The 26,062-nt window shown below is 41.7% G+C and overlaps 2 protein-coding genes across 15 annotated transcripts in view; one reads left to right on the top strand and one right to left on the bottom strand.

Annotated features, from left to right (window-relative positions):
• LOC143270188 (putative Polycomb group protein ASXL2) overlaps nt 1–26,062 on the bottom strand; it is a 287,604-nt gene that overhangs the window by 209,287 nt on the left and 52,255 nt on the right. For 11 of the 14 annotated variants that reach the window (XM_076559149.1, XM_076559143.1, XM_076559145.1 and 8 more), the window contains exon 6: nt 20,677–20,812. In XM_076559149.1, the coding sequence (XP_076415264.1) occupies nt 20,677–20,812 (136 nt within the window). Of the gene's footprint in view, nt 1–8,053; nt 8,140–10,065; nt 10,293–20,676; nt 20,813–26,062 lie in introns of those variants that run through there. The other 3 variants (XR_013047178.1, XM_076559155.1, XM_076559156.1) reach the window with 3 other exon arrangements.
• LOC143270184 (uncharacterized) lies at nt 334–18,847 on the top strand. Its single transcript, XM_076559135.1, has 5 exons — nt 334–581; nt 9,726–9,774; nt 10,371–10,422; nt 11,187–11,282; nt 12,399–18,847. The coding sequence occupies exons 1-5, from the start codon at nt 447–449 to the stop codon at nt 14,320–14,322; spliced, it is 2,256 nt and encodes a 751-aa protein (XP_076415250.1). The 5' UTR covers nt 334–446; the 3' UTR covers nt 14,323–18,847.

Below are 26,062 nucleotides of genomic sequence, written 5' to 3' on the forward strand. Positions count from 1 at the left end.
ATGGAGACCTGGGAACTTAGAAAACCAGGTGCCTCAAAGTCCTTGAGAGTTCCCACTTCAACTATCCCAACTCTCTTAGATTCCAATTGACTCTGTGTTCTAATCTGCAGTTTGAAATTTATGGCTATAGACCAATCCCAATTTTTGACAGTGACCGGCTCCAAAGAAAATGTGAGTCAAAACAAGTCATTTTGGAAGACCTTTGAAACTTTACCTCGCCACTCCTTCCTTAGTGACGAGTTTGTCTAGCTGGACCCTAGAAGATTCATAGATGGATTCTCTCCTGAGTTTTGGCTATTAGAGCTCAGAGCAAGGTCAATCACAGGGAAGGACATCAGCTGGGACCTGAGTGTGCACTGCTTTACCTGGCACTGCCTATTGTGATGTCATGGAATCTCAGTCTGGAGACAGAAACTCTGTAGTGGAGAGGGACATAGGCTTGAGAAATGTCCCTAATATGGGGGCTCGCTTTCCCACTGCCGACACATCTTAGCCTTATGCTACTTGGTTTCTTGGTTTGTGGAATATGGGTGTTGTTTTCTAGGTATCAGAGCCAGACAAAGGTGGCAGCCAAGACAGAGGTATGTGATAGCCACTCTCTCTCGAAACTCCCTCTCTCCATGCTGAAACCCTATAGGTTTGTCTAAATGCCCATCCTCTGGGCCGTAGGAAGAACCGGATGGAGGGGAGAGGGGGCTTGGGACAGCATTGATAGATGGCTTCCTCTTTTGTTTTTCCTTCCTTGTTTTGGTTTTCTGAGACAAGGTTCCTCTGTGTATTCCTGGCTCTCCTGACTCACTCTGTATACTAAGCTGGCCTTGAACTCACAGAGATCTGTCTGCCTCTGCCTCCCAGGTGCTGGGATTGAGGGCATGAGCCACCACTGCCCACCTTGCCTTTCTCTTAATTCACTTCAAGAAGCCTTAGGATGGGCATGGTGCAGGAGTATCTCTCTGAGTTCCAGGCCAGCCTGGTCTACATAGTGTGCTCCAGGACAGCCAGGACTACACAGGGAGAATCTGTCTCAAATAAGCAAGAAGAGGAGGAAGAGGAAAGAAGAAAGAAGCAGGAGGAGGAAGAGGAGGAGGAGAAGAAAAAGGAAGAAGAGAAGAAGAAAAGAAGGAAGTAGTACTAATGGTAGCTTTAGGATCTATTATCAAATAGACACTGAGGCAGAAGGTACTAGATACTGAGAAAGTGCTGTTTAGGAGCTCGAGCTGAAGTGAGACATTCAGATGACATAACTTTGGGGGAAAAGAATGTGGTAAGGGTGCTGTGGATATTGTCCATCACGGGATGGGAGGCAGACAGGAGAGTGAGTTTGTTTTATAAAGAAAGATTTATAATTATATGACGAGACAAAGAAAATCAAGTGGTACTTTGGTGTGGGATTTTTATTTCCAGCAGGGGAAGAATTGTTTGAGTTCGTGGTGCACGTGTTTAACGTTAGTAGGTCATGCTTTTTCTGAGTTTTCGATCATATGAGCAAACCATGAGTGACTGGCTCCCCCACAGCTCTGCCATCTTGCCTAGACTTGGCACATCCACCTCTTATTTTAGTGATTCCAGTGAGTGGTTGGATTCGCATTGTGATTTCGTGTGCAATCCCCATAACTAAACACTGAGCAACGTCTCAGGTTTATTAGCCATTTGGAAATTCTCTCTTGTAAACTGCCTATTCAAGTCATTTGTGCATTGTGTGTGTGTGTGTGTGTGTGTGTGTGTGTGTTGGGTGTGTGTTAGGTGTGTGTTAGTAAGGATCAAATTCAGGTCATTGCTCATGCTAGGCAAAGCACTATACCACTGAGCTACATCTTGGGTCCATTTTTTTCCTTTTTTTTTTTTTTTTTTTTTGAGACAGGGTTTCTCTGTGTAGTTTTGTGCCTTTTCTGGAACTCACTCTGTAGCCCAGGCTGGCCTCGAACACACTGAGACCTGCCTGCCTCTGTCTCCCATGTGCTGGGATAAAAGGCATGTGCCACCACCGCCTGGCTTTCCTTGATTTTTTTAAGGATAATTTCAGGCAAATCAAAGGCACACAGAATTGGTAAATGAGCCTAGTCTGAACAAGGCACTACATTCAATCCTTAGTATGAGAAAAAAAAAAATTAAAGTTGGTCTGGTGAATCTTCATAGACCTGTCAATCATTTTGAAGCAAATCAGAAATAATTTCATGGTAAATGTTTTAGTATGTATATTTTGAGATAATGCCCCACTCCACAAAGAAAAAAAAAAGAAAAAAAAGGTTAATCACAGTATCATTATTACACCAAAAATATAACAATAAAATCTGAATAATTTCTTAATAACTCAAATACCCACCAACAGCATTTAAATTCCAATAGTCATGCAGTTACTTAATGGCATAAATTATTATTGAGCCAAACTCAATATTGAATGTTGAACAACATATTGAATGTTGAACAATATGTTTCTTTATTCTAATCTACTGAGTCTCTCTTTTCTTTTATTAGTTTCATTCATGTATTGGATAAAAGGGTCATTTCTCTAGATTTCACAATCAACATTTTGTTGATCAAATACCCATGCTGTGTAGCCATACACATATAGGCAACAGTAATTGGACTTAGTGGGTTATAAAAAAGAAAAGCACGAGGTTGGGAGGTGGATATATTGTGGGGTATGTATGGGGGAAGTTGGAGTGGGGAGGGGTGGGTATGATTATATTTGATTGTACACATGTCTAAAATATTCTGAAATTAGGAAAAATTATAATGCCCCCTCCATGTTGTCAGTTCACACACTGCTGCCTCTGGTACTTCATGTGAGTGAGTTGAGGTTTATCCAGAACTCCTGCAGAAATGCATTTGCCAGGGGAGCAGGGTTGGAAAGTGCGACCTTCAAGCGGGTTTAATGCCATTCTTTCTAGACTGAGTAAGGTCTCACAGGCATGGCTCCTCACTCTCTGAGGACTGGGTTTGTTGCCACAGGAGTCAGGACCCCTTTTGTCTTCCACACACATCCACTTGATCCTCTGCCTCTGTCTGCTGTGAGCTGAAGCTACGCAAGGACCTCAGGTGAAGCTAAGGACATGCTAGCACTAGGACCTTAGACATCCTCACGTGAAGGGAAGGACATGCTAGCACTAGGCTCTTAGACATCCAGAACCATGAAGCCAACTAAACCTCTCTCCTTCATAAATGAGCTGATCACAAGTATTCTATTTCAGCAGCTCAACATGAACTAGAACCATGAGAAAGTTGGTTCTAAGATTTATCAGAATTTGTTTTCTGGTAGGAAGAGTTGACGTAGTTCATAGGTAATGATAATCATCATGAGGCACATAATGTGTGATTTGGCATGGCATTTTATTTTGATCTATCATCATCATCATCATCTATCTTTCTAACATCTATATCTATCTTATCTATATTATCTGTCTATCTATCTATCTATCTATCTATCTATCTATCTATCTATCTATCTATCTATCTATCATCTATCTACCTATCACCTATATCTATCTATTTACTTATTTTATTGCTAAGGATCAAATCCAGAGTCTTGTGCTCTCTGCAAGCAGTCCACCACTGAACTACATCCACAGGCCTGGTATAATATTATAATTTCTTTTTTATTTTTTTGTTTTTCGAGACAGGGTTTTCCTGTGTAGCCCTGGCTGCCCTGGAATTCACTTTGCAGACAAGGCTGGCCTGAACTCACAGAGATCACTTGCCTCTGCCTCCCAAGTGCTGGGATAAAAGATGTGCACTACCACCACCCCTTGTAAATACCATTTTATACAAATGATGCCGAAACCTAAGAATGCAACAGATCTTTTCATATTGAGCTGCTTAGAGAACCCTGCTAAGTGTATCACTTTGACTTTATTCTCCTGTAGGAATATTCTCTAAATTATGTCATGTGTAAATAACAACAGTTTTATTACCTCTTTTCCAACTGTATGTCTTGGTTCTCCTTGCCTTCATTTATGATTATGACTTCCGGTACAATATTCAGGAGGAATGTGTTGCGGGCATCTGTTTCTTTATTAAGTCAAGGACATTTTTCAGTAATTCACCAGTTATGTATAATGTTTTCTGTGGTTTTTCAAATATTCTTTCCCAAGTTAAGGAAGTTTTAGCAAGAATTGGTGTTAATTTAAAAAAATCGTCTAATATTTTAAATTAAATCTCTTTATACTGGGTGCTAAATATTAACTAATTTTCCTGCCTCTATTTAGATGATCATATATTTTTTCTTGTACGTTCAGTCAATGTACTGAGTTGCATGAGAATGTAAGATAATAAACCAGCTGTGAATTTCTAGGATACGTATAACACATTTGTATGTTGGTCCCAATACTTTAATTAGATTCATTACATTCAGTTTGCTGATATTTTGTTTGGGATTAATGCATCTATGCATAAATATATTGACTGGTCAGGTCTTAATTAGATTTTAGAATGATGATTGTTCCAACTTCCTCAATTAAAAATCGAAGCAAATCCGAATTTCCATCTCATTAATGTAACAGATGCCCTCAATATTCATGGAATTGCAAGGGTTTTTGGAGTTCTGTACTAAGAATCTGGAAAAAGACCAGGTTGTTCTTTATCACACACACACACACACACACACACACACACACACACACACACACACACACCACACATATACATTCCACACACACACATAACACATGCACACACATACCACACACACACAACACACACACAGAGACACATACACACACCACACACACACACACACACACACACACACACACACACACACACCCCAAAGAGGATATACTAAGGTTAAGAAATAGGCTCTCATAGCTCCTCTGAAATTCATAGACAAACTTGGGTAAGAGTTAATGTCATTGTCCCAAGCCCAAACTCTGCAGGACAGGACAGGCTAGAAAAATGGGTACACTTTTGTGTGCTTCAGCCTGTGGAAGGATTCTTTCCTCTTCAGGGAGTTCTGGCCTCTGCTCTTAAAGCCTTCCGCTGATTGGGTGATGCCCACTCACAGTACGGAAGGCAATCTGCTTTAAAGTGTACTGATTTTAAATGTTAATCATATGTAAAATTACTGTCAAAGAAATGTTCTAGACTAATATATGGCCAAACAACTGGGCTCCATAGCCTAGCCAAGTCGGCATAAATTAACCATTTCACTCCTTTCTCTTGCTTAGATTTATTATTATTATTTTTTTTAAAAGGGGTGTGTGTGTGTATAAAATCATGTACTTGTGTAATTGTGAGTGTGAGCATGAGCACAGGTGCCAGCAGAAGCCAGAGGTGCTGGATCCCCCTGGAGCTGGAGTTACAGGGGATTGTGAGCCGTGTGATATGGATGCTAGGAATCAAACTTGGGTCCTCTGCAAGAGCAGTGTGTGCTGTTGTTAACCGCTGAACCATCTCCCCAAGCCTAATCCTTCTCCTCTTTTTTATCTGCAAAGAGTTTCATAACTTAAATTGTTCTTACATTTAGGTTTTCACTCCATCTCCAGTTTGTTTTTAAATATGATATGAGCCGGGCGGTGGTGGCGCACGCCTTTAATCCCAGCACTCTGGAGGCAGAGGCAGGCGGATCTCTGTGAGTTCGAGGCCAGCCTGGGCTACCAAGTGAGTTCCAGGAAAGGCGCAAAGCTACACAGAGAAACCCTGTCTCGAAAAACCAAAAAAAAAAAAAAAAAAAAAAAAAAAAAAAATATGATATGAAGTAAAAGGCCCAACTTCAATTCTTTACATGTGGTTATCCAGTTGCCTCAGCACCACTGGTTGAAGCTTATTCTTTTTGCATTGAATAGTCATGGTGCCTATGTAGAGAATCAGCTGACTTTTAATATTAGATTCCTTAGATCCTATAGGTCTATTTTTTAAATAATTTTTGGGTTGTTTTTAGAGACAGGGTTTCTCTATGTAACAGTCCTGGCAGTCTTGGAACTCACTTTGTAGACCAGGCTGGCTTCAAACTCACAGAGATCCGCTTGCCTCTGCCTCCCGATTGCTGGGATTAAAGGCGTGTGCCACCACCACCCTACTCTATAGGTCTATTCTTAAACCAGCACCACAACTATTTTTGAGTACTGTGGTTTTGTACACTGTTTTTCTTTTTCTTTTTCAAAGCAGGGTTTCTCTGTGTAGCCCTACCTGTCCTAAAACTCACTCTGTAGACCAGGCTGATCTCAAACTCATAAAGATCCACCTGTCTCTGCCTCCCGAGTGCTGGGATTAAAAGTGTGTGCCACCACCACCCAGCTCTGTACAAAGTTTTAAAATCAGAAAGTATGGGTCTTCTGACTCTTGTTCTTTTTTTTTTTTTAGCTATTTATTTATTTACTTACTTACTTTCTTAACTTACTTACTATGCATACAATGTTCTGTCTACATGTATACCTGCTATTTATTTATTTATTTATTTATTTATTTATTTACTATGCATACAATGTTCTATCTGCATATATACCTGCCTGCCACAAGAGGGCACCAGATCTCATTATAGATGGTTGTCAGCCACCATGTGGTTGCTGAGAACTGAACTCAGGACCTCTCTAAGAGCAGCCAGTGCTCTTAACCACTGAGCCATCCCTCCAGCCCTGACTGTTCTTTTTCAAGGTTGTTTTGGCTCCTGAAGGATCTCTGTAATTCCAATGAGATTTTTAGGACAGGGTTTTCATTTATGCAAAAAAGGTCAGTGGGGTTTGGGTAGGGATTACACAGCATCCCTAAAGAATCTATAGATTCTGTTGGTAATGCCATTTTACCATCAAACCTTCTGATCATGAACAAAGGATGTCTTATTTACTATTTACTCTCTACAACAGTGTTTTGTAGTTTTTCCATCTCATGATATAGCCACCTCCCAAACACCCCATCTACTAATACATTACCTTGGGGGTTAGGATTTCAACATATCAAGTTGGGGGATAACATTGGACCCAATGTATGTCGGGGAATTTCCCAGGAATTTCTACTTTGTTGAGTGTCTTAAAAAACAAACAAACCACATGAGTACATGTTTGTTTTTCTGCACCACTGCTATGACCATGGCAACCCCCACTTTGTGTTATTAGTATGGAATAGTGTGTTGACCACTGTGCTATGTTGAAACGGTCCTGCATTATTTAAACATCATTTCACTACTGTATCTGGTACTGTTACACTGCACACAGTCCCCTCCCTCCCCACTCTCCTTCACTGTCTCCCCACAGTGTCCTTAACTCTTCCAGTCATTTCTACTTTCATGGCATGTTTACATCTGTGAGGTTATGTACTCTATGAAATTAGGACCCACAAAGGAGAAGAATCATTTGATGTTGGTCTTTCTGAGGCTGGCTTAGCTGCTTTATAGGAGTTCCAGTTGCATCTCTTTTCCTGAGAAAACTATGTAACCTTGTTCTTGGTGACAGAAAAAGTCCATTGTGTAGACACACACATTTAATATCCACTCCTCCATTGTTGCACACATAGCTTGGTTCCATAACTCAGTGATTATTTATAGTGCTGCAGGAAACGCTGATGGACACATGTCTCTGTCACATTAACTTCCATACATTCTTTGGATAAATTCCAAACACATAAGCAGGCACACCCCTGCACACTTGTGTACCTACGTGTACATGCACAAACCAAAAATTCACATTATTTTCCACACTTGAATTCTCTTATAAAAATAGAGATTTTTTTTTTGTATTTTATGTATATGAGGATTTTGCCTGCAAGTAAGTGTACATGCGCACCACATGTTCCCTGGTACTTCCAGGGGCCATAAGAGATCAGATCCTCTGAACCTGGAGTTAAAGTTATAAGCCACCATGTGGGTGCTGGGAACCGAACCTGGGTCCTCTGTAAGTGTAGACAGTGCTCTTAGCGGTTGAACCGTCTCTCCAGCCCCTCAACATTTGAATTCTCAACCCACTTAGAGCCCATCTCTGAATCCTGTATTGAGAAATGATCCACTTTTATTTTTCTCACGGTTTGCCACTGTCTTAGTTTCTATTCTGTCGCTGTGACAGAATGCCCTAACAAAAGAGCCTTAACGGGGGGGGGTGGGGGGGGGGGTGGTGTCACTTCAGCTCACCATCACCCAAGGTTATGGTCCATTGGTCCATGGTGGTAGAGGAGGTCACAGCTGCAGGGGCTTAGGCTAGCGAGTCAACGTTGCATCTGCAGTAAAGAAGCGGAGAGGAGTGATGAGTCCAAACTGTAGCTCACTTCTCTTTCCCCACTGACACAGTCTAGGATCCCAGTCAGAGAATGACGCCACCACAGTGGCGCCCCAGGTATGGTTATCAAGACGGTTCCCCATGGGCATGCTCGGAGGCACAGGTCCACAAGATTCTAGATTTTGGCAAGTTGACATCACTTATCACAGCTATGGAATCATTTCTTGTCACTATGTGGAGCTCTCTTCAATTAAGCTGACATATGTAAGTGAATTTATTTCAGAGCTGGGCTTTGGGTTTTTTGTTTGTTTGTTTTGAGACAGGTTTCTCTATATAGCCCTGGCTGTCTTGGAACTCACTATTGACACAGAGAAATCCTTCTGCCTCTGACTCCTGATTATTTCAGAACTTTTTTGTTTTTAAATCCCACCTGCCTGCTCCTGTTCTTATGAACTTGTTTTATGGTATGTCTTAATTTTTGGTCCAGTAAATTGCTCCCTTACACTTCTTTTTGTGGTTACTTTTGGTGACTAGCAGACCTTTCTTTTTATTTATTTGTTTGTTTATTTATTTATATTCATGGTATTCATTAATTACACTCATGATATTAATTACATTTGTGGTATTCATTGATTACATTCGCAGTATTGATTCAATAACTGTATTTATGATATTCATTTTTTACATTAATTATATTGATTTATTACATTCATGATATTATGTCCTGATACTACTGTCCATTTATGGGCCTTTTCCATCACACAAAACAGAGATTCTGTACTTAGGAAATCATTGCTCTATATTCCTTTCTTCTCCATCTTGAAATATCGTCTAATCTTTCTGTCTCTATGAATTTGTATAATCTATATATTTCATGTAATACAATTCTATAGTATTTGTCCCTTTTTGTTTTTAATGTAAAGCCATTTTATGTACAACTGCAGGAGAAATAATACACTTGAGCATAAAAACAGGTTATAATTCAAGTCCAGGGTTATTTTAAACAAGTCAGTTCTTTTCATCTGCCGTACTGGCCACAGGGATTGAACACAGGTTGCCAACGCTTGGCAACAGGTGCCTTCAGCCACTAAGCCATTTTGCTGGCTCCCACATGGCATCTTACCTGTTTACTTGGCTGTTTTCCTTACTAATGCAAGTCTCTAGAGCACAGGACTCATATTTACCTCTAGAGTCTCAGGTCTACACACAATAATCTAGGACTTAGGTTTGTTTAAACACTTACTAATTTGCATGTGGGTGCATGCATGGACAGATGGCATGCACGTGGAGGTGAGCATAACTTGTGCAAATGCTTTTCTCCTTTTACTATGAGGGCTCCAGAGATGGGACTCAAGTCATCAGAATTGGTGTCAAACACCTGTGCCCACAGAGCCATCTTGCAGGTCCCTTAGGATATTTAATCCATTATTCACAAAGAAATAAATGAGATGGTAACTAATGATATGGTTGCAGATGACAACTGATAAAACATATCGCTATCCCCTATGTAAGATGAGATGTGTTGTCAATAAAATCCCCAAACCAGGACGTAAACCTGACTGGGTTTCTCTTTGTGTGTTTCTCTAGGCTCCTAAGCAACAAAACACATCTCTAAAACAGATCCGGAAACTCACAGGTCAGAAGGGTTCTATCCTTATGGGTCAGCTCAAGACTGATGACTGATCAACTATGGACCTGCTTTAGGACTCTTTCCACTTGAAAGGGAAGAAAGTTGAAAAAGAGGGTGTGCCTGGAGAGTATGCCCATCTCTCTGACATCTTTCCTTCCAAAGTCATGCAGACAGCTCCATCCTCCATTGTTTCCTTTCCTCGGGCTTCTCTGTCCCTACATCTTCATGTAGAGCCCAAAGTATGGGAGAGGAGAATGGACAAAGATGAACCAGAGTTTGGTGCAGGAGGTCCATTACCTTTACTCCTCTACCACGGATGTGGATGTGGGATGGCCATCTTTGAAGGGGAAGATGTATCAGGATCTCTGTGTCCCCCAGTGCTGTGTTCCCATTCCGGGCTTCTCATGGGTCACTTCTAGGACATGGTGAAGACAGGATAGTATGCTTTAGAAGCAAAACAAACCTCGATAGGTGTGCTGTACACTCCTCAGCTTCACAATGGGTGTGACTTCATCTTTGCTCCCCTAATTGTTAAATGAAGGGGGTTCTGTTAGATGACGTCAGCATTCACTATGCTAACAGTTTCTTTGCTCCTGTTACAGTCTCACAGTTGGAAGAAACAGAGATGAACGTCATTGCAGCTGATCTGACACGGTAAGCAGAGTCTGTCTACAGACTGTCCTGTGACAGATACCCGTGCTGACTAGTTTCCTGTCAACTTGATATAAGCTGCCATCATTTTGGAAGGGGGAACGTTAATTGCTCCCCCAGATTGCCCTGTGGGCAAGCCTGTGGTACATTTTTATTCTTTTTTTTCTTTCTTTCTTTTTTTTCTTTTTTGTTTTTCAATGTATAACCCTGGCTGTCCTGGAACTCGCTCTGTAGACCAGGCTGGCCTTGAACTCAGACATCCATCTGTCTCTGCCTACCGAGTGCTGGGATTAAAGACATTTGCCACCATGCCTGGCTGGATTTTCTTAATTGATGATTGATGTGGTAAGGTCCAGCTCACTGTGGGTGGTACCACACATGAGCTAGTGGTCTCAGGGGGTACAAGAAGGCAGGGTGAGCAAACCATGAAAGCAAGCCAGTAAGCAGCTCCATGGCCTCTGCATCAGCTCCTGCCTCTTGAATCTATCTTGCCCTGTGTTCCTACCCTGACTTACCTCAGCAATGGAGTATGACCTGGGTGTTGTAAGCTGAAACAAACCCTGTCCCCCCAAACATTATATTCATTGGGGTTCACCACAGGAATAAAATTCCTACCCATGACACCATCTTCATTGTGAATGCTCTACGTAAAACACCTGGCACTCTGACTTGATTTACTCTGAGACCAACTGCCTCCTTCCTAAATTATCCTTCTATTCCTCCTGTAATGTCACTTCAATCCCACTGACATCCTCTGCTGTGTCCAGTATTTCAGGACTTCCTACCGACTGGACCCAGGAATATGTATTCTGGTCAATAGACAGGAGTCTGCGACAGATCTTCCAACATCTGGATAATGCAAGGTCAGGAAACAGAGTTACTAGGCAGGGGACAGAGAAAGAGGGGAGAGGGAGAGAGAGGGAGAGAGAGGGAGAGAGAGGGAGAGAGAGGGAGAGAGAGGGAGAGAGAGAGGGAGAGAGAGGGAGGGGGAGAGAGAGAGAGAGAGGGAGGGGGAGAGAGAGAGAGAGAGAGAGAGAGAGAGAGAGAGAGAGAGAAAAGGAAGGAGGTAAAGGAAAAAGTTAGTTTGAGGAGCAGTGGAGAACTATTTTGTGAGCTTTATTTATTTTATGTTTTATGTGTATGGATATTTTTCCCACAGGTAAGTATGTGCACCACATGCATGCCCAGTACCCACAGAGAGCAGAAGAGGGTATGAGATCCCCCAGTACTGGAGTTACAGATGTTTGTGGCCTACCATGTGGGTGTTGGTATTCAAACTTGGGTCCCCTGGAAGAGTAGTCACTCAGTCACTGCTCTTAACTGCTATTTCTCTAGGCCTCACTGTGTAAATATATATATATATATATATATATATATATATATATATATATATATATAGAATTCATTTGTATTTTTGTGCATGTGTGCACATAGGAGCCACATCATGTATGTGGCAGTCAAGCCACAGGAGTCAGGTCTCTCCTTCCAACATGTGAGTCTTAGGGCTCAAACTCAGGCCAAGCCAAGCACAGGTGTGTGTGTGTGTGTGTGTGTGTGTGTGTGTGTTGTGTAAAACTTGGGTGTCATTTCTGGGAGCCATCCACCTTGTGTTGTGAGGTAGAGTCACTCCCTGGGACTCACTGATTATTCTTGGCTGTCCAGTGAGGCCCAGGGCATCGACTTGTCTCTGCTTGCCCGGCACTGGGGCACTGTGTTCTTTTCTTTTCCTGTGGGCTCTAGGGAGGGAACTCAGCTTCTCTGTTGGTATAGCATGTACGCTACTGACGGACTCGACTCCTCTGCTCTTGGTGGAGGAATTCTTTACATAAATGATTGATGTTTGTGAATGCAATCCCTCTTTTCCCTCATCTCTCCCTTAGACCAGAAATATTTTGGGTTTGAAATAGCCACTCCCTTCATTCTCTCTAATTTCCCTACTGATTCCAAAGAAAATGAAAACATTTCTCTTTGTTTCTCAGATCAACGCTTATGGAGCTGAATGTTTCAGAATCCCGAGATGTGACTTCTTCCTCCGTCTCTGACGCTGTGGTTCAGGAGGCTGTCCCACCCAGCTGTTACTGTAAAAAGGGAAAGCCTTCTACTGACTACAGCATGTCCTCTGCATCATCCAACAACAGCTCCAGCCTGTCTTGTCTTCCAATGTTTCATGAAGGAACAGCTTGGCAATTCCAGAGCGATAGTGGACCTGTTTCCTCCCAGAAGGAACCATCTATGCCCAGGAGCCCTGGCACAGCCCTGCCTACTTCTCGGCTGACAGATCCTGAGAAATCAGCTCTTTCTCTGAATTTGGCACTTCTTCCTCCCTTACAAGCTCAAACTTCCTTCATTAGCTCTATTTTAGAATCCTTAGATCCTTGTGAGCAAGAGAAAACAAAAGATAAGGGAGAGACTCATTTTCAATCAAATCATGGGTCAGATTCTGATTTGGATGAGAGTCCAGGACCCCTGGTAGGGGCTCCACTCCAGCTCTCTCCTTTGATCAGAGGAGAACTGGAAGGACATATGTCTCAGAAGGCTTCTACTTTGCAACAAGAAGTGGTGCCTCTGCCCGTGAAGAAATCCTGGAACATACTCAATCATTTGATGGATGTACAAGGAGTCCCTGAAGAAGAGCTCCGGAAAACTCAGTTACCTACACTCATTCCTCAGAGTGCTGAGCAAAATACCAACACATCTCCAGATCCTCCATCATTTCATCTCCACATGAACATTGGGGTGAATTCTGAAGTCCATAGGATGGAAGCAGTGATTTCACAGCCATTTCCCTCAAACAGGGAGTCACAACCCCATGATGACCGCCAAGAACTTAGATATAATCCTTTAGTTATATCAACAGGCACTCCATCTCCCAGAAATTTAGCGGTTAACATAATTCAGGAAGAACAAGCTTTAGTGAAAAAGGATTCAAAGCATGTGTTAGAGCTGAATATAGAGCAGAGGGTCATAGGTCTTCCAGAAAAAAGAGTACAGACACAAAAGGCACAACTAACTAATGTGGAGCTGACACCCAAGATACCACCTTCAGCCACTGACAGCATAAAGGTCACACCACTGGCCTTGCTTCAGGTTATGGACTTAATGGGAATAAACCCAGAACGACAGTCGGTGGTGATAGACTCTGTGGGGTTTTCCCCACAGCCACCAAATCAAGCAGAAACAGTGAGTATAACTCCTCAGCCATTGAATGAAGTAATTGAACCGATAGAAGTAACCCATCATCAGGATCAAACCACGGGATTAAAGAGCATGGCCTCAAGACTGAGTCAAGTCACAGATGACATGAAGGTAACTCCTGTGGCATTGTTTCACGTCACAGATTCCATGGGGATGATTGACAAATTAAGTCCACATGGCATAGAACCAGTAGGAATAGCCCCAAAGCCACAATACCAAGTCATGGAATCAGTGAAGACAGATACACTGCATAACTATCAAGCCAAAAGACCAGGAAGTATGAGTCGAGGGCCACAGCAGACGGTTGTGGAAGCTGTGGAAATGATTCCCCAGCCTCAGCATAAAGACATGGGAACACTGACCATGACCTTGGGGTCACAGAATCAAGCCACAAAACACATCAGGATTATTCCAAGTCCAGTACATCAAAATGCAATGGAAATTAGCTCAAGTGCACTGCCTGAAGACACTGAAGATACAAAAGTGTCTCCAGTGGCAAAACAAGCCATGGATGTCATGCAGATAATTCCACTAGGACAGACACACATTACTAAATCTAGGGCTTTGATTCGAGGCTCACAGCCTCCAGCTGAAAATTTGACCCCAGTGTCAGCTCAACCTGTAGCTAGAGTTTTCCTGCCTTGGCCACAGTCAGGACAAATCTTTGTCACCCGCCAGTCCCACAGCCGCTCAGACCCAACCAAGTAAACACAGAGACTTATATTGCATACAAACTATATGGCTGTGGCAGGCTTCTTGTTAACTGTTCTTATATCTTAAATTAACCCATTTTTATAAATCTATACCTTGCCACATGGCTGGTGGCTTACCAGCGTCTTTACATGCTGCTTTTCCTGGCGGTGGCTGCAGTGTCTCTCTCTCCTTCTTCCTGTTTCCACAATTCTCCTCTCTCCTTGTCCCGCCTACACTTCCTGTCTGGTCACTGGCCATCAGTGTTTTATTTATATAGAACGATATCCACAGCACTAGCTCAACCAGATGTTCCGACTACTGCTGTCCCAGTAGGAACTGTAGAATCTAGAAGCGTACCTCCACAGCCACCATCTAAAGTCCTGGAACCACCAGGAATGACTGATGACCTACTACCGTCAGGTCAGGCCCTGCATGCTCTAAAGGTGACCCCGCTAGTCCAGGCGTCTCCCACAGGAATGATCACAACACTACAAATTATAGAGCCTCAAATCAAAGAGGCTCTGGAATTGCCTTCTGGGTTACAGGGTCAAGTTGGAGTCTCCGTGGGGACTATGCCACAATCTCGAGGCACAGAGTGTGTGTCACTGACTCCAGGACTGTCTCATCAGGTCACAGACCCTTCAGAGTTCACCCCATGGCACCAAGACTTAAACTGTTCGGAGGTGAGCCCAAGGCAAAGTCACAACATGACAGAAACTATGGGGTTGAACTGGCCACAAGTGAAGGATCCTATGGAGACACCACAGTCACATCATCAAAGAATGGAATCCACGAGAACAATCCCAGCACCACCAGATCAAGGTGCAGTACCTATAGGAAGGAGCCAAAAGCATCAAGCTCCAGAAGCTGAAGTAGGGCCAGTCATACCACTGCTTCAGGAAATGGAATATTTGGGGGGGGGGTACAATGCCACAGCCTAAGGTTAGGGATTCAATGGACTTACCCCCAGAACAACAGAATGTAAAATCTGAGCACCTAATCCTAGATCCAAGATTGCAAAGTGTGAAATCTGTGGACATAAGCACAGATTTAGTCCCAGAAATGGAAAAATATGGATCACCAACTTCAACAGTGGTATGTATAGATTTGGCTCCAGAACTGAATCAGCAGAATATGCAATATGAGGAATTAACCCCTATACCACAACTGCAAAGTGAGACATCTGTGCCATCAGCCCCTGAGTCTCAGTTTCAAGATGTGAAATCTGGCCAACTGACAACTGAACCATGACTCCAAAACAAAAAGTCTGCTGAGCTGGCCCCATGTCCACAGAAGCACAGTAATGTATCAGTACATTTGATTTCCGATTCTCAGTCTCAAGGTATGGAAGAAGCTCTTTCAGCTCTATCACAAGAGTTACAAGGAGATATAAAAATGGTGGAGTTGACTCCAAGACCATCACTTGGAGATATAAAATCTGTGAACTTGGCCCCAGAACCATGTTCACAAAGCACTGGCTCTGATAAGATAGCCTCTGTACCACTGCTTGAGGATACAAAGACTCCATTTGTAGAAGGTAGGAGTCTACTTCGTGAGGCACTGGTGGAGAGTATGGAAGTTGATGAACTGATCCCAAGCACACACTTTTATGCAACAAAATCTTTAGAAGCAACCCCCAAACCAAGTTATCATTTCCTAGAACCTGAAGGACTAACCCTACAGCATCCAGTCTCAGAAACAAGGGTGACCTCTGAACCTTGCCGGCAGGTGGAAGAATCTGCTCTGTTGCCACAATCATCATTAGGGATGAGTCCAGTGCACCATTGAGCCAGACCTCAGAATCTGTGGAGATGAACTCACCACCACTCCAAGATACTCTTGAACCTGGGACCCAAGTTGTAAAAGAGATGGAAGAGACTCCAGAATCAGGAAGTGCAACTAAAGATACTCTGGATTTGCTACTAGATTCAGAAGTGCAAACAATGACCTCAGGAGTGATGGCCCCAGAGCCACAGCCCCCAGATGTGAAGTTTGTTCAGTTGACTCTAGAACCAGGTTTAGAAGTTACTAACCCATCGGAAAGAACTCTGAAACCAGAAGATGAAGGCACAGAGACCTTCAGATTGACATTCTCTAAAGTTGATGATACCCAGGGAACCATCATAGACCTATATTCAGAAGTGAGATCTCTGGAGTTTAGTCTAGAACCAGGAGTGCAAGGTGAGAAATCAGAGTCCTTTGCCCAGAATATGAAGTCTGCAGAAGTAATCACCGAACCACCTGTACAAGTTGTAGAACCTGCAGGACGAACTACAGGACACAAACCACATATTAAAGATGTGATCCCAAGGCCACAGGTCCAGGAAATAAAGTCTAGGCAAATGGATAGAGAATCACAGTTGCAAAAGGAGAACTCTGTAAATGTAATACAGCCGTCATCTGCAGGAGAGGTAGATCCTGAAAAGACAAAACCAGAGCCACGTCTACAAAGTTTATCACTGAAGGAACAGATTGAGGGGACACAGTCCCCAAATGTGAAATCTGTGGAGTTAAATCTAGGCCACAGCAGCTCAGTGTCAATTTGAAATTGATTCCAGGGCCCAAATTGCAAAGTGTCCAGTTTCCAATGTCGTATCAAGGGCTACTTCTTCAAGGAGGAAACCCAGTAAATTTCATGTCAGGCCCCCCACATTATGGTGTGAAATCTCATGATGAAATACCATGTTCTCTGGGGCCAGAAACCAGATCATCAGATTTTATCATGAGGCCAAAGATTCCAGAACCACAGCCACAACCATAACCTGGGAAGCCAGTAGACATAAATGTAAGACCATGCTTGCAACATATGAGATTCTCTGATGCGATCCAGAGCCCTAGCACCAAGGTTTCAAATGTGTACAGTTCATGCCAGGTGTTCAGCTTCAAGATAGGAAGCCTCGGGCATTGATGCCAGAACTGTTTTGGCCATTAAGCCAAGAGACACAGGTTGAAGATAAGAAGCTTGTGTTGCCTCCAGAACTATCAGAGTTTTGCAGTATGAAACACCCAATTATCTCAAAACTATGGAGTTAAGGTCAAAGTCAGAGTTGGGAAAAGTCAAATCTAAGCTGTCAACCCCAGGGACACAAGCAGGAGATAAATGAGGAGCTGCTTCCAGGCTCTACCTTGAAAGGTTTAAAATCTGAGTTACCACCTTCAGGACCACAGTTAGAAGACAGGAAATCTGCAGTCTTAACTCTAGGACAATGTCTAGAGAGGATAAAATCTACAGTGATATCCCCAAGTAGTTCCCAGTCAGATGGATGAAATCTGTGAAGTTGATTCCAGGTTCAAGAATTCAAGATTTGAAAACTGTGGGGTTGGTTGAACCAAAGAAGCAAGGGGAGAATCCCGGGACTTTTGTACCAGGGATGCTGTTTCAAGATAAGCCTATGGAGGTGTTGCAAGAGCCTCATCAACACAATGTAAAAGCCAAGGAACTGACTTCACAGCCACAAACACAAGATAGCAAACGTGTGATTGTCTCATGTCTGAAGCAGCAAAGTCTAAAACCTGTGAAGAAAGCCAAAACACAAGGTATCCAAGGAGTAAGATTCATGGATTTAGTCTCCACACAACAGTATCAAGGGAGGGCACCCATGGATTTCACCCTTGAGCCTAGACAGGATGACCACATAAGCTCAGCAGAGTGGAAAGGTGGGATGTTGGACCAACTGAACAAACAGTTGGAGTCGGAAGATATATTGTCTCTGGGGTCAGAACAAGAATCCAAACCTGCAAGTAGAAAACCCATAGAGCTCACCTCTAAACTACAATGTAAAGATGCACCCTCATTTGAATTGGCTCCTGAACCAGTTGTTCATAATGTAAAAGCTCAAGAGGTCCAATATGGGCCACAGGCACTAAGTATGAAACCTTGTCCATTGACTCCAGAATCACAGGTGTACCAAGTGAAAGCCTTGGAGCCAATGTTAGAGCCACTGCTTCAGGATGCAAGAACTGTGGCACTAAATACTGAACCACAAATTGGAGGTACAAAATCTGTGCAGTGGATACCAGTATCTGAGTTTCAAAGGAAGAAATGAATAGGGTCAAACTTTAGGTTACAGTCTCAAAGTGCCAGCCCTACAGAATTGAAGCCGTCTACACAACAGAGTTGTGAGGTCATCTGAATTGATCAGCCACTGTGGCAAGATGTAAAATCTTTAAAATGGATATTGAGTAAGGCACTTGACAGGGAACCTTTACTGTTGGAAACTGCTCATATACAGGACAGGAAATTAACTATGTTAACACCAGAATTACACCTTCAAGGTATGAAACTTGAGTCAGTCAACTATGGATCAAAGTTGAAAGGTGTGAAATCTGAGCCCATATATGTCCACACAATGAAGGATACAGGGATCAAGCATGGTGCTGAATCACAGTTTGTGGGATTCTCTAAGCAGGCCTCGGACTCAAAGATTTATAGCTTGGTGCCTTCTGAACTCAATGCCAGAAACCAGAAGCAAGAAGTCTCACAAATTAGGTCAAAAGCAACAACTTCAAAAAATAAAACTATGCTGATATTTTAATTGTACTGAAATGTGATTTTATTTTTATGTTAATAAATAAAATTGCCTGGGGGTCACAGCTAATAGCAAGCCATAGCAGAAACTGGTCGGTGGTGTGCACGCCTTTAATCCCAGCACTTGGGAGGCAGAGCTAGGCAGATCTCTGTGTGTTCAAGGATACAGCCAGCATGGAGACACAGGCCTTTAATCTCAATACCAACCATAGAAGACCTGGAGGTCTGTATAGATGGGCAGTGACGAGGAGGTTATATGGTTGGGTTTACAACCAATGAGAAGGTAGAATAGAAAGTCAATAAAAAGCACAAACACATAGGAAGTAGGACAGCAGCGGCAGTGAAGGGTAAGGTTTTTAATCTCAGCTCTCAGCTATTGCTCTGACCTCTTGGCTTTCATCTCTGAATCGGCTGTGTTATTTAAAAAGACGGTTACATCTACATAAAAGAGATACCGTTCAGTCACGAGCCACATTTGCAACATATCAAGTCATCAGAATTATGTACAAAGCTTCAAGACCTGAAATCTATGGAATTCAATTCAGAGCAACAGTTGCAAGATGTGATGTCCTCTGAGTTGGGCCTGGGAACAAGTCCTAAGTCTTTAGACATCAACCCTGTGCCACAGTCACAAGAGATAAAACCTTCTGAGGGGCGCACAGAAACCAAGCTGCTAGATGAGCCCACTCCGGAATTCAAGCATAAGCCTAGACTGCAAGGTAGGGCATCCTGTGACCCGAGTACAAGGCCACAGATTCACCGTAAAAATGTTATGGCATCCAACACCAGAACACAAAATGTAGAATTGTCTGAGTTGCACCCTGGTCCAGACCTTCAAGGTATAAAATCTAAGGTGTTCTGCCTGGGACAGCACTTGGAAGATGTGAATTCTGCATGCATTCCCAATGCAAATTCTCAATATATAAACTCCAGTGGGTATAATTCATACATTGAGGACTTGGCAATATGAATTCTTCTGTATGCATCCCAAGGCCAAGTCCTCAGTGTGTGAATTCTTCTGTATGCACCCCAAGCCCAAGTTCTCTGTGTATGAATTCTTCTGCATGTTCCCCAGGGCCAAGTCCTCAGTGTGTGCATAAGGACCTATGTATGATCCTCAGAAACCACATAAAGAGCCAAAATAAGCACAGTACACTTGAAATCCAAGCGCCAGGAAGTGGAGACAGGAAGATTCCTGAGGTTTGCTGGTCAGCCAGTTTAGCCTAAACCACAAGTCCCAGGCCAGTGAGAGACCCTGTCCAAAATGATACAAAAAATAAGACCACCAAAAGATAGATGGTAGATGGTACAGGGAAATGACATGAGGCTATCCTCTGACCTCAACAAGCATGTACACACACATGTACCTGCCTACATATACACAGAGTTCACCTTGACCTTGGAAACAACAGATTCATAAGGTTAATGAATATAGGTTTCTAAATCTCACTCCTGCACTTTTAATCAAGTATACAATAATTTTATATGAAAATATTTCCTATTTATCTTAGGATTTTTTTGAGTGTGTTTTTTGTTGTTGTTGTTTTGTTTTTTGAGATTGGGTTTCTCTGTGTAGCCTTGGCTAGTTCTGTAGACTAGGCTGGCCTTGAAGTCATAAATCTGCTTGCCTCTGCCTCTCAGTGCTGGGATTAAAGGCATGTGCCACCACCATCCAGTCCTATCCTAGGATTTATATCAGTTTTGTGGCAGCAGAAAGATTATGCTAGTAAAATAGCAATTTAAAAATAAACAATACAGTATAAAAATTCACAACATCAAAAGCACAAATATGCTGATAAAAAGAAACTTCTATTGGGGAGAGAAGACTAGTAACTGCCTACCAGGTTTGGCAGGTAGAGGGTCCCCAGCTGCTTTGATAGTCTTGAGAGAGAGGTGTTGATTGGAGATGGACATGCTTGGCCTGCATTGCTGCTGCTGCTGCTGCTGCTGCTTCTTCTGCTGCTGTTGCTTCAGGGCCTATAAAGTAAAACTGGTAGTAAGAACCAAGCTGGTGTTCAGTGAGTGGCATCTCTTATGTCGAGAACTACTCTGACATCCACTCAACACAAACAAAAGCCGAAATTTAACAAAACTGACACAAGCCTAAAGGACCTATGGAATTTGGGAACTTTGGGAGGACGAGATTATTCCATTATATACAGCAGTAAGGAAAAATCATTTGATTTTCTTCAGAACTTAAAATTCAGCAGTAAAGCAAGGGATTTACAATCTTCTAATTGAGAATTACACACTTTTATCATTTCTGAAAACAGAATTCTAAGCATTGATTCTACGGAAAAGAGCAATTATCTGTATTATTTATGCTTCACAGGTGTTTAATAAGTTTAATAAGTATCTGTATTACCTTGAGTAAGAGTGAAGAGACTTGCCCAAATGATAGTCTTAGTTACTTACCGCAATGAAATAAACAGAGAGCAAGGGACACAGCAGTGTAGGTCCTAACAACAGCAGTTAATTCCTTCTGGCCATTTCAGCTCATTTTTATTTCTAAGAGGTTCTTAATTAATAGAGATAACATGATACTATTTAGAGTGACCATTTAAAAAGAAAGAGGGTCTGGGAGACGGCTCAGTGGGTAAAGGCACCAGTCTTCAAACCTAGATGTCAGAGTTGGATCCCTAGAACCCATACTGTGGAAGAAGTGACTCCCAAAAGTTGTTCTCTGAACCCCATGTGTATGCATGTGTGTGCAAAGACAAAGACACACACACACACACACACACACACACACACACACACACACACACACGGATGAAAAGGGCAGAGAAGATGATTCTTGCAGAGGATGCAGGCTCACTTCCCAACACCGACACAGCGGCTCTGTGTGTGACACTATGCCTCTCCTACAAACAACTTTCAATAAAACAACTTCTAAATACTTTAAAATTCACATAATTTAAAATGTTTGGGGATTCTGGGCCAGGAATGGTGGCCCACATCTTTAATCATAGTTTTCAAGAGGCAGAGGCAGAAACTCAAAATCTTTCTGAGTTTCAGGTCTGCCAACACGATACATTAACACTCAATCTCAAAAAATTAAAATTATGAATTCTAATCCTTCATAAAAAGCTAAAAATACATTTTTAAAAATTATTCATTTAAATTCAAAGCCAAATTCTTTTTTGACTATCACTTCAGTTTTAATGTGCAATCCAACTGCACTGGTCAATTTATTTTATTTATTAAACTTCTTTATACTTTCCCATACACACTTCTACTAAATACAGCACTACTTTTGTGCATTTTGTGAACAGCACTATTATCTACATACTGTAGTAAAACTTATCTAAGAGTATGTACAGGGGCATGAGTGTAGCAGTCAGAGGCTAACTTCTGGAGCTGGTGTTCATCATGTGGTTCCAAAGGATAAAACTCAGGTCACTGGGCTTGGCAGTATCTCTATCCAGTGACTCATGTCATTGGCCCTTAGGATTTACAAGTATTTTTTTTATCATGTATAGGCATTATACAACTAAGGATATTTTCATGTAAGTATGTACTGTAGATAAAGTGTATTTTACTTCTTATCTTTTCTTAGTAACCTAAACAGTTTTGTGTCTGTTCACAGGTTATATGTACAACCTTGGTATTATATGTCTATATACAGCCTAAGCACCAAAAACTAAGAGAAAAACTAGTATTTGCTTTTCATGGACTAGATTAATCCATTTATTTATCATCCATGTTTCTGAAAATGCTTTAAGTTTGTTCTTTGTATGGCCGAAAACAAATGACATTGTCTATACACTGTTTATCCAGTTGGGACACCTGGGTGGATCCCACAACTTCATCATTGGGAATGTGGCTGCAAGCAACACTGGATGCAGGTGTTCCCGCCAGAGTCCTTGGGCTAAATATTCAAGGATCTGTGACATTAACACCATCAAGGTGACAGCATCTAGTCTCCTCTAGGAGACAAATGTGGGACCAGTCCATGAGGATTTCTAGACTGGGTTCACTAATTTGAGAAGACCCTCCACAACGTAGGCGAGAGCAGCTGCCGCATGTCTTTCACATCAAGCCAGACCTCTCATGACAGGAATGTAAATGAAAACCAGAATAAACTGTTCCTCCCTTAAGCTGTTTAGACAGCGCTTTTCTTCCCCCTGGGGGAGAGGGTGTCACAGAACTGATACCAAGCTACTTAGCTGGGTTATATGGTAAATCTGTTTTTACTTTTCTTTAGGTTTATTTGTATTCTATGTGAATGGGTGTTGGGTCTGCATGTGTCTGTGCACATGAGTCTGTGGAGGCCAGAGAGTGCATTTGACCCCACTGGAACTGGACTGACAAGCGGGGGTTAGCCAGTCCTCGGCAAGAGCAGCCAGCATTCCTAACTGCGGAGTCATCGCTCTAGCCCCGCAATTTAAATCTTTTGGGAAACCTCTACTGATTTCAGAAAGTCCTTGCATATGCCCTGGAATTGTTTCTCCTTGTTCTTCTAAATGTTTCAAGTCTTATATTAGGGTCTTTCCATCCATTGGGAGTTAGTATTTCCAAAAGGGATCTAATCGTGTTCTTCTACACATGGATACGTAGTTTGCCCAGAATCATCTGTTAAGAGGCTGTCTTTTCTCCACTGTCTATTTCTGGTGCTTTTTCAAAAGGCAGAGGGTTACAGCTGTGGATTTACATTGTACGTCCTCTATTCAGTTTCATCGATCTGTATGTATGTCAGTATCATGTTTTTGTTACAATGGCTCTGTAGCACAACTTGAAATCAAGTACAGTAATGCTCCCAGCAATCTTATTGCCTAGAATTGCTTTGGCTATTCATATTCAGGGTCTTATGTTTCCATATGAATTTTAAAATTGTTTTCTAGTTCTGTAAGAAGGCACATGAGGGCTGGAGATATGGTTCAGCAGTTAAAGAGCACTGGCTGCTCTTCCAAAGGTTCTGAGTTCAATTCCCAGCAACCACATGGTGGCTCACAACCATCCATAATGAGATCTGGTGCCCTCTACTGGCCTGCAGACATCATACATGCAGGCAGAACACTGTATACATAATAAATAAATCAATCAATCTTAAAAAATAAAAAGATGGAGCCGAGTGGTGTTGGCACACGACTTTAATCCCAGTTAGGCCATTTGCTATTTCTTACTATTAATAAATTTTTATGCTAATATTTTTCTGTGTATCTTTCTTAACATAAGCACTAAAATGTTTAATCACATGTTCATGAAGCATGTACATTTAAAATTTAATAGGTATTATAAAATTTTCTCCAATAAAGCTATAGTGGCTGGGTATATAGCTCAGGGACAGAGTACTTGCCTAGCACGCACGAGGTCCTATATTCAATCATTTGTATTTAATGACTGTTTTTTACTATACTGCATCAGTACAGGAGTAACCATTGTCTCCTTACTTGTCAATTCTTGATATAATACAATCTCCTAGTTCATACCAAATTATGAGACTAAAATTATGTCAGTTTGTACTTATTGATTATTAGATTCTTCTTGGAAGAAGCTGCTATATAACCCAGGCTGCCTTGAAATTAGAATCCTCCTGCTACAGCCTCCGGAGTACTGGGATTATGTGACTATGCTGCCAGACAAAGCATTTCAAGAAAGAAAAAAAGAGAAAAAGAAGGGGGGAAAAGCAACCTGGAATGCATATTGAGCCAATCCAAACAACACAGCAAGGAGTTATCTTGAAAAAAAAAACCCAATCCAAAGCCAGTTCTTTGAAAATTCCAATAAAACAGAAAACTCAACTGGCAATTAACAATGGGAACAAAGAAATGAACAAGGACAAATGAAAAAACAAAACATTATATAACTTTATAGCAGTACATGCAATAAATCAGGTAAAAAATTTTTTACTTTTTTATATTATTATTTATTATATTATAGAGTTGGGGGGGGCATGTATATAAAAGTCAGAAACAATGCCAAGGAGGTAGTTTTCTTTTCCACCATGTGGGTTCCAGGAATCAACTCAGGGTTTCAGGTTCGGGGGTAAGTGCTTTTACCAGCTGAGCAACTTTACTGGCACAGAAATGGACCATTTTCTAAGAAAAATCTCCAAAATTGATACAAAAGGAGACAAAGCAATTGACTAATATAATAACAACAAAGAACAGTATAATTCAAGGAAAAGGAGTCTTACATACTATTCATTCAACCTAGGGAGTAAAGACAATTTCTACAACTTTCTCCCCAAATCTAGAATAAAATAAACAACTACACAGTTTATTTTATGATGTATTTCAAAACTGCACTACAGTAGAAGAATGCTGCAAGACAGGGTCTTGCTACTGTACAATCCAGGATGGTTTCAACTCTTCCCTCCCTCCCTCAGCCTCCAATGTAATAGGATTACAGATGTGTGCTACAAAACAACAGCTGACTAGAAACTCAGTTATTATTTATTTATGGTTTTTTGAGACAGGTGTCTCTGTGTAACAGCCCTAGCTGTCCTGGAATTCACTTTGTAGTCCAGGCTGGCCTCAAATTCACAGAGATCTGCCTGGCCCTGGAGTGTTCTTAAAGGCATGCGCCACCACACCTGGCTTAAAAACTAAAATTTAAAAAAAAAATTTGCATAAGCTATTTTTTTTTAAGAATAAACACATAGGTTCTATTCCATACTTAGAATTAGTACAATATTAAAAAAATCTAGCAATATGATTCTATATATAAGATTAAAAGTAAAAAATCTACCTAATCATTGCAGTAAGCTCCAAAGCAAACCAACCTGAGGATTGGGAATGTGGCTCAGTGTGAGAAGTATTTGCTCACTGAGTGATGGGTTTCATCCTCAGTACCCCCAAAATAACCAGACACACATAAGAAAAGCTCTTAAAATGTAAACACCTATTCATGATTCAGAACACATACCTCAGCAAACTAGGAAAAAATCTGGGTCTTCAAAACCATGTTAAACCTACATACAATGGGTGAGACAGAGTACAAAAGTTACTAGCAGCAAATTAGCCGATTGCAGACATTTACCCTGTGAAGACATCAATCTAAAGTTTTCAAACAATTTTCAGTAATTAACAGAAGATTTGATGAAGTGTCTTATTGAAAAAGGACCTCGATACATCATTGTCCATTACACGACAGAACTAAAGGTGTGAAACACCATGTAGCTCTCATTATTATTAATTATTCGTTTTTTTTTTGTTGTTTGTTTGTTTGTTTGTTTGTTTTTTCTAGACAGGCTTTCTCTCTGTAGCCCTGGCTGTCCTGGAA

This window comes from Peromyscus maniculatus, chromosome 22 (assembly GCF_049852395.1).
Source record: "Peromyscus maniculatus bairdii isolate BWxNUB_F1_BW_parent chromosome 22, HU_Pman_BW_mat_3.1, whole genome shotgun sequence".
NCBI lineage: Eukaryota > Metazoa > Chordata > Mammalia > Rodentia > Cricetidae > Peromyscus > Peromyscus maniculatus.

Excerpts from the sequence above, each read along its gene's own strand:
- LOC143270184 (XM_076559135.1), top strand. The coding sequence starts at position 447 with ATGTCCCTAATATGGGGGCTCGCTTTCCCACTGCCGACACATCTTAGC. Across the intron at positions 582-9,725 it reads AGGTGGCAGCCAAGACAGAG|GCTCCTAAGCAACAAAACAC; the intron begins GTATGTGATAGC and ends GTGTTTCTCTAG. Across the intron at positions 11,283-12,398 it reads CAACATCTGGATAATGCAAG|ATCAACGCTTATGGAGCTGA; the intron begins GTCAGGAAACAG and ends TTTGTTTCTCAG.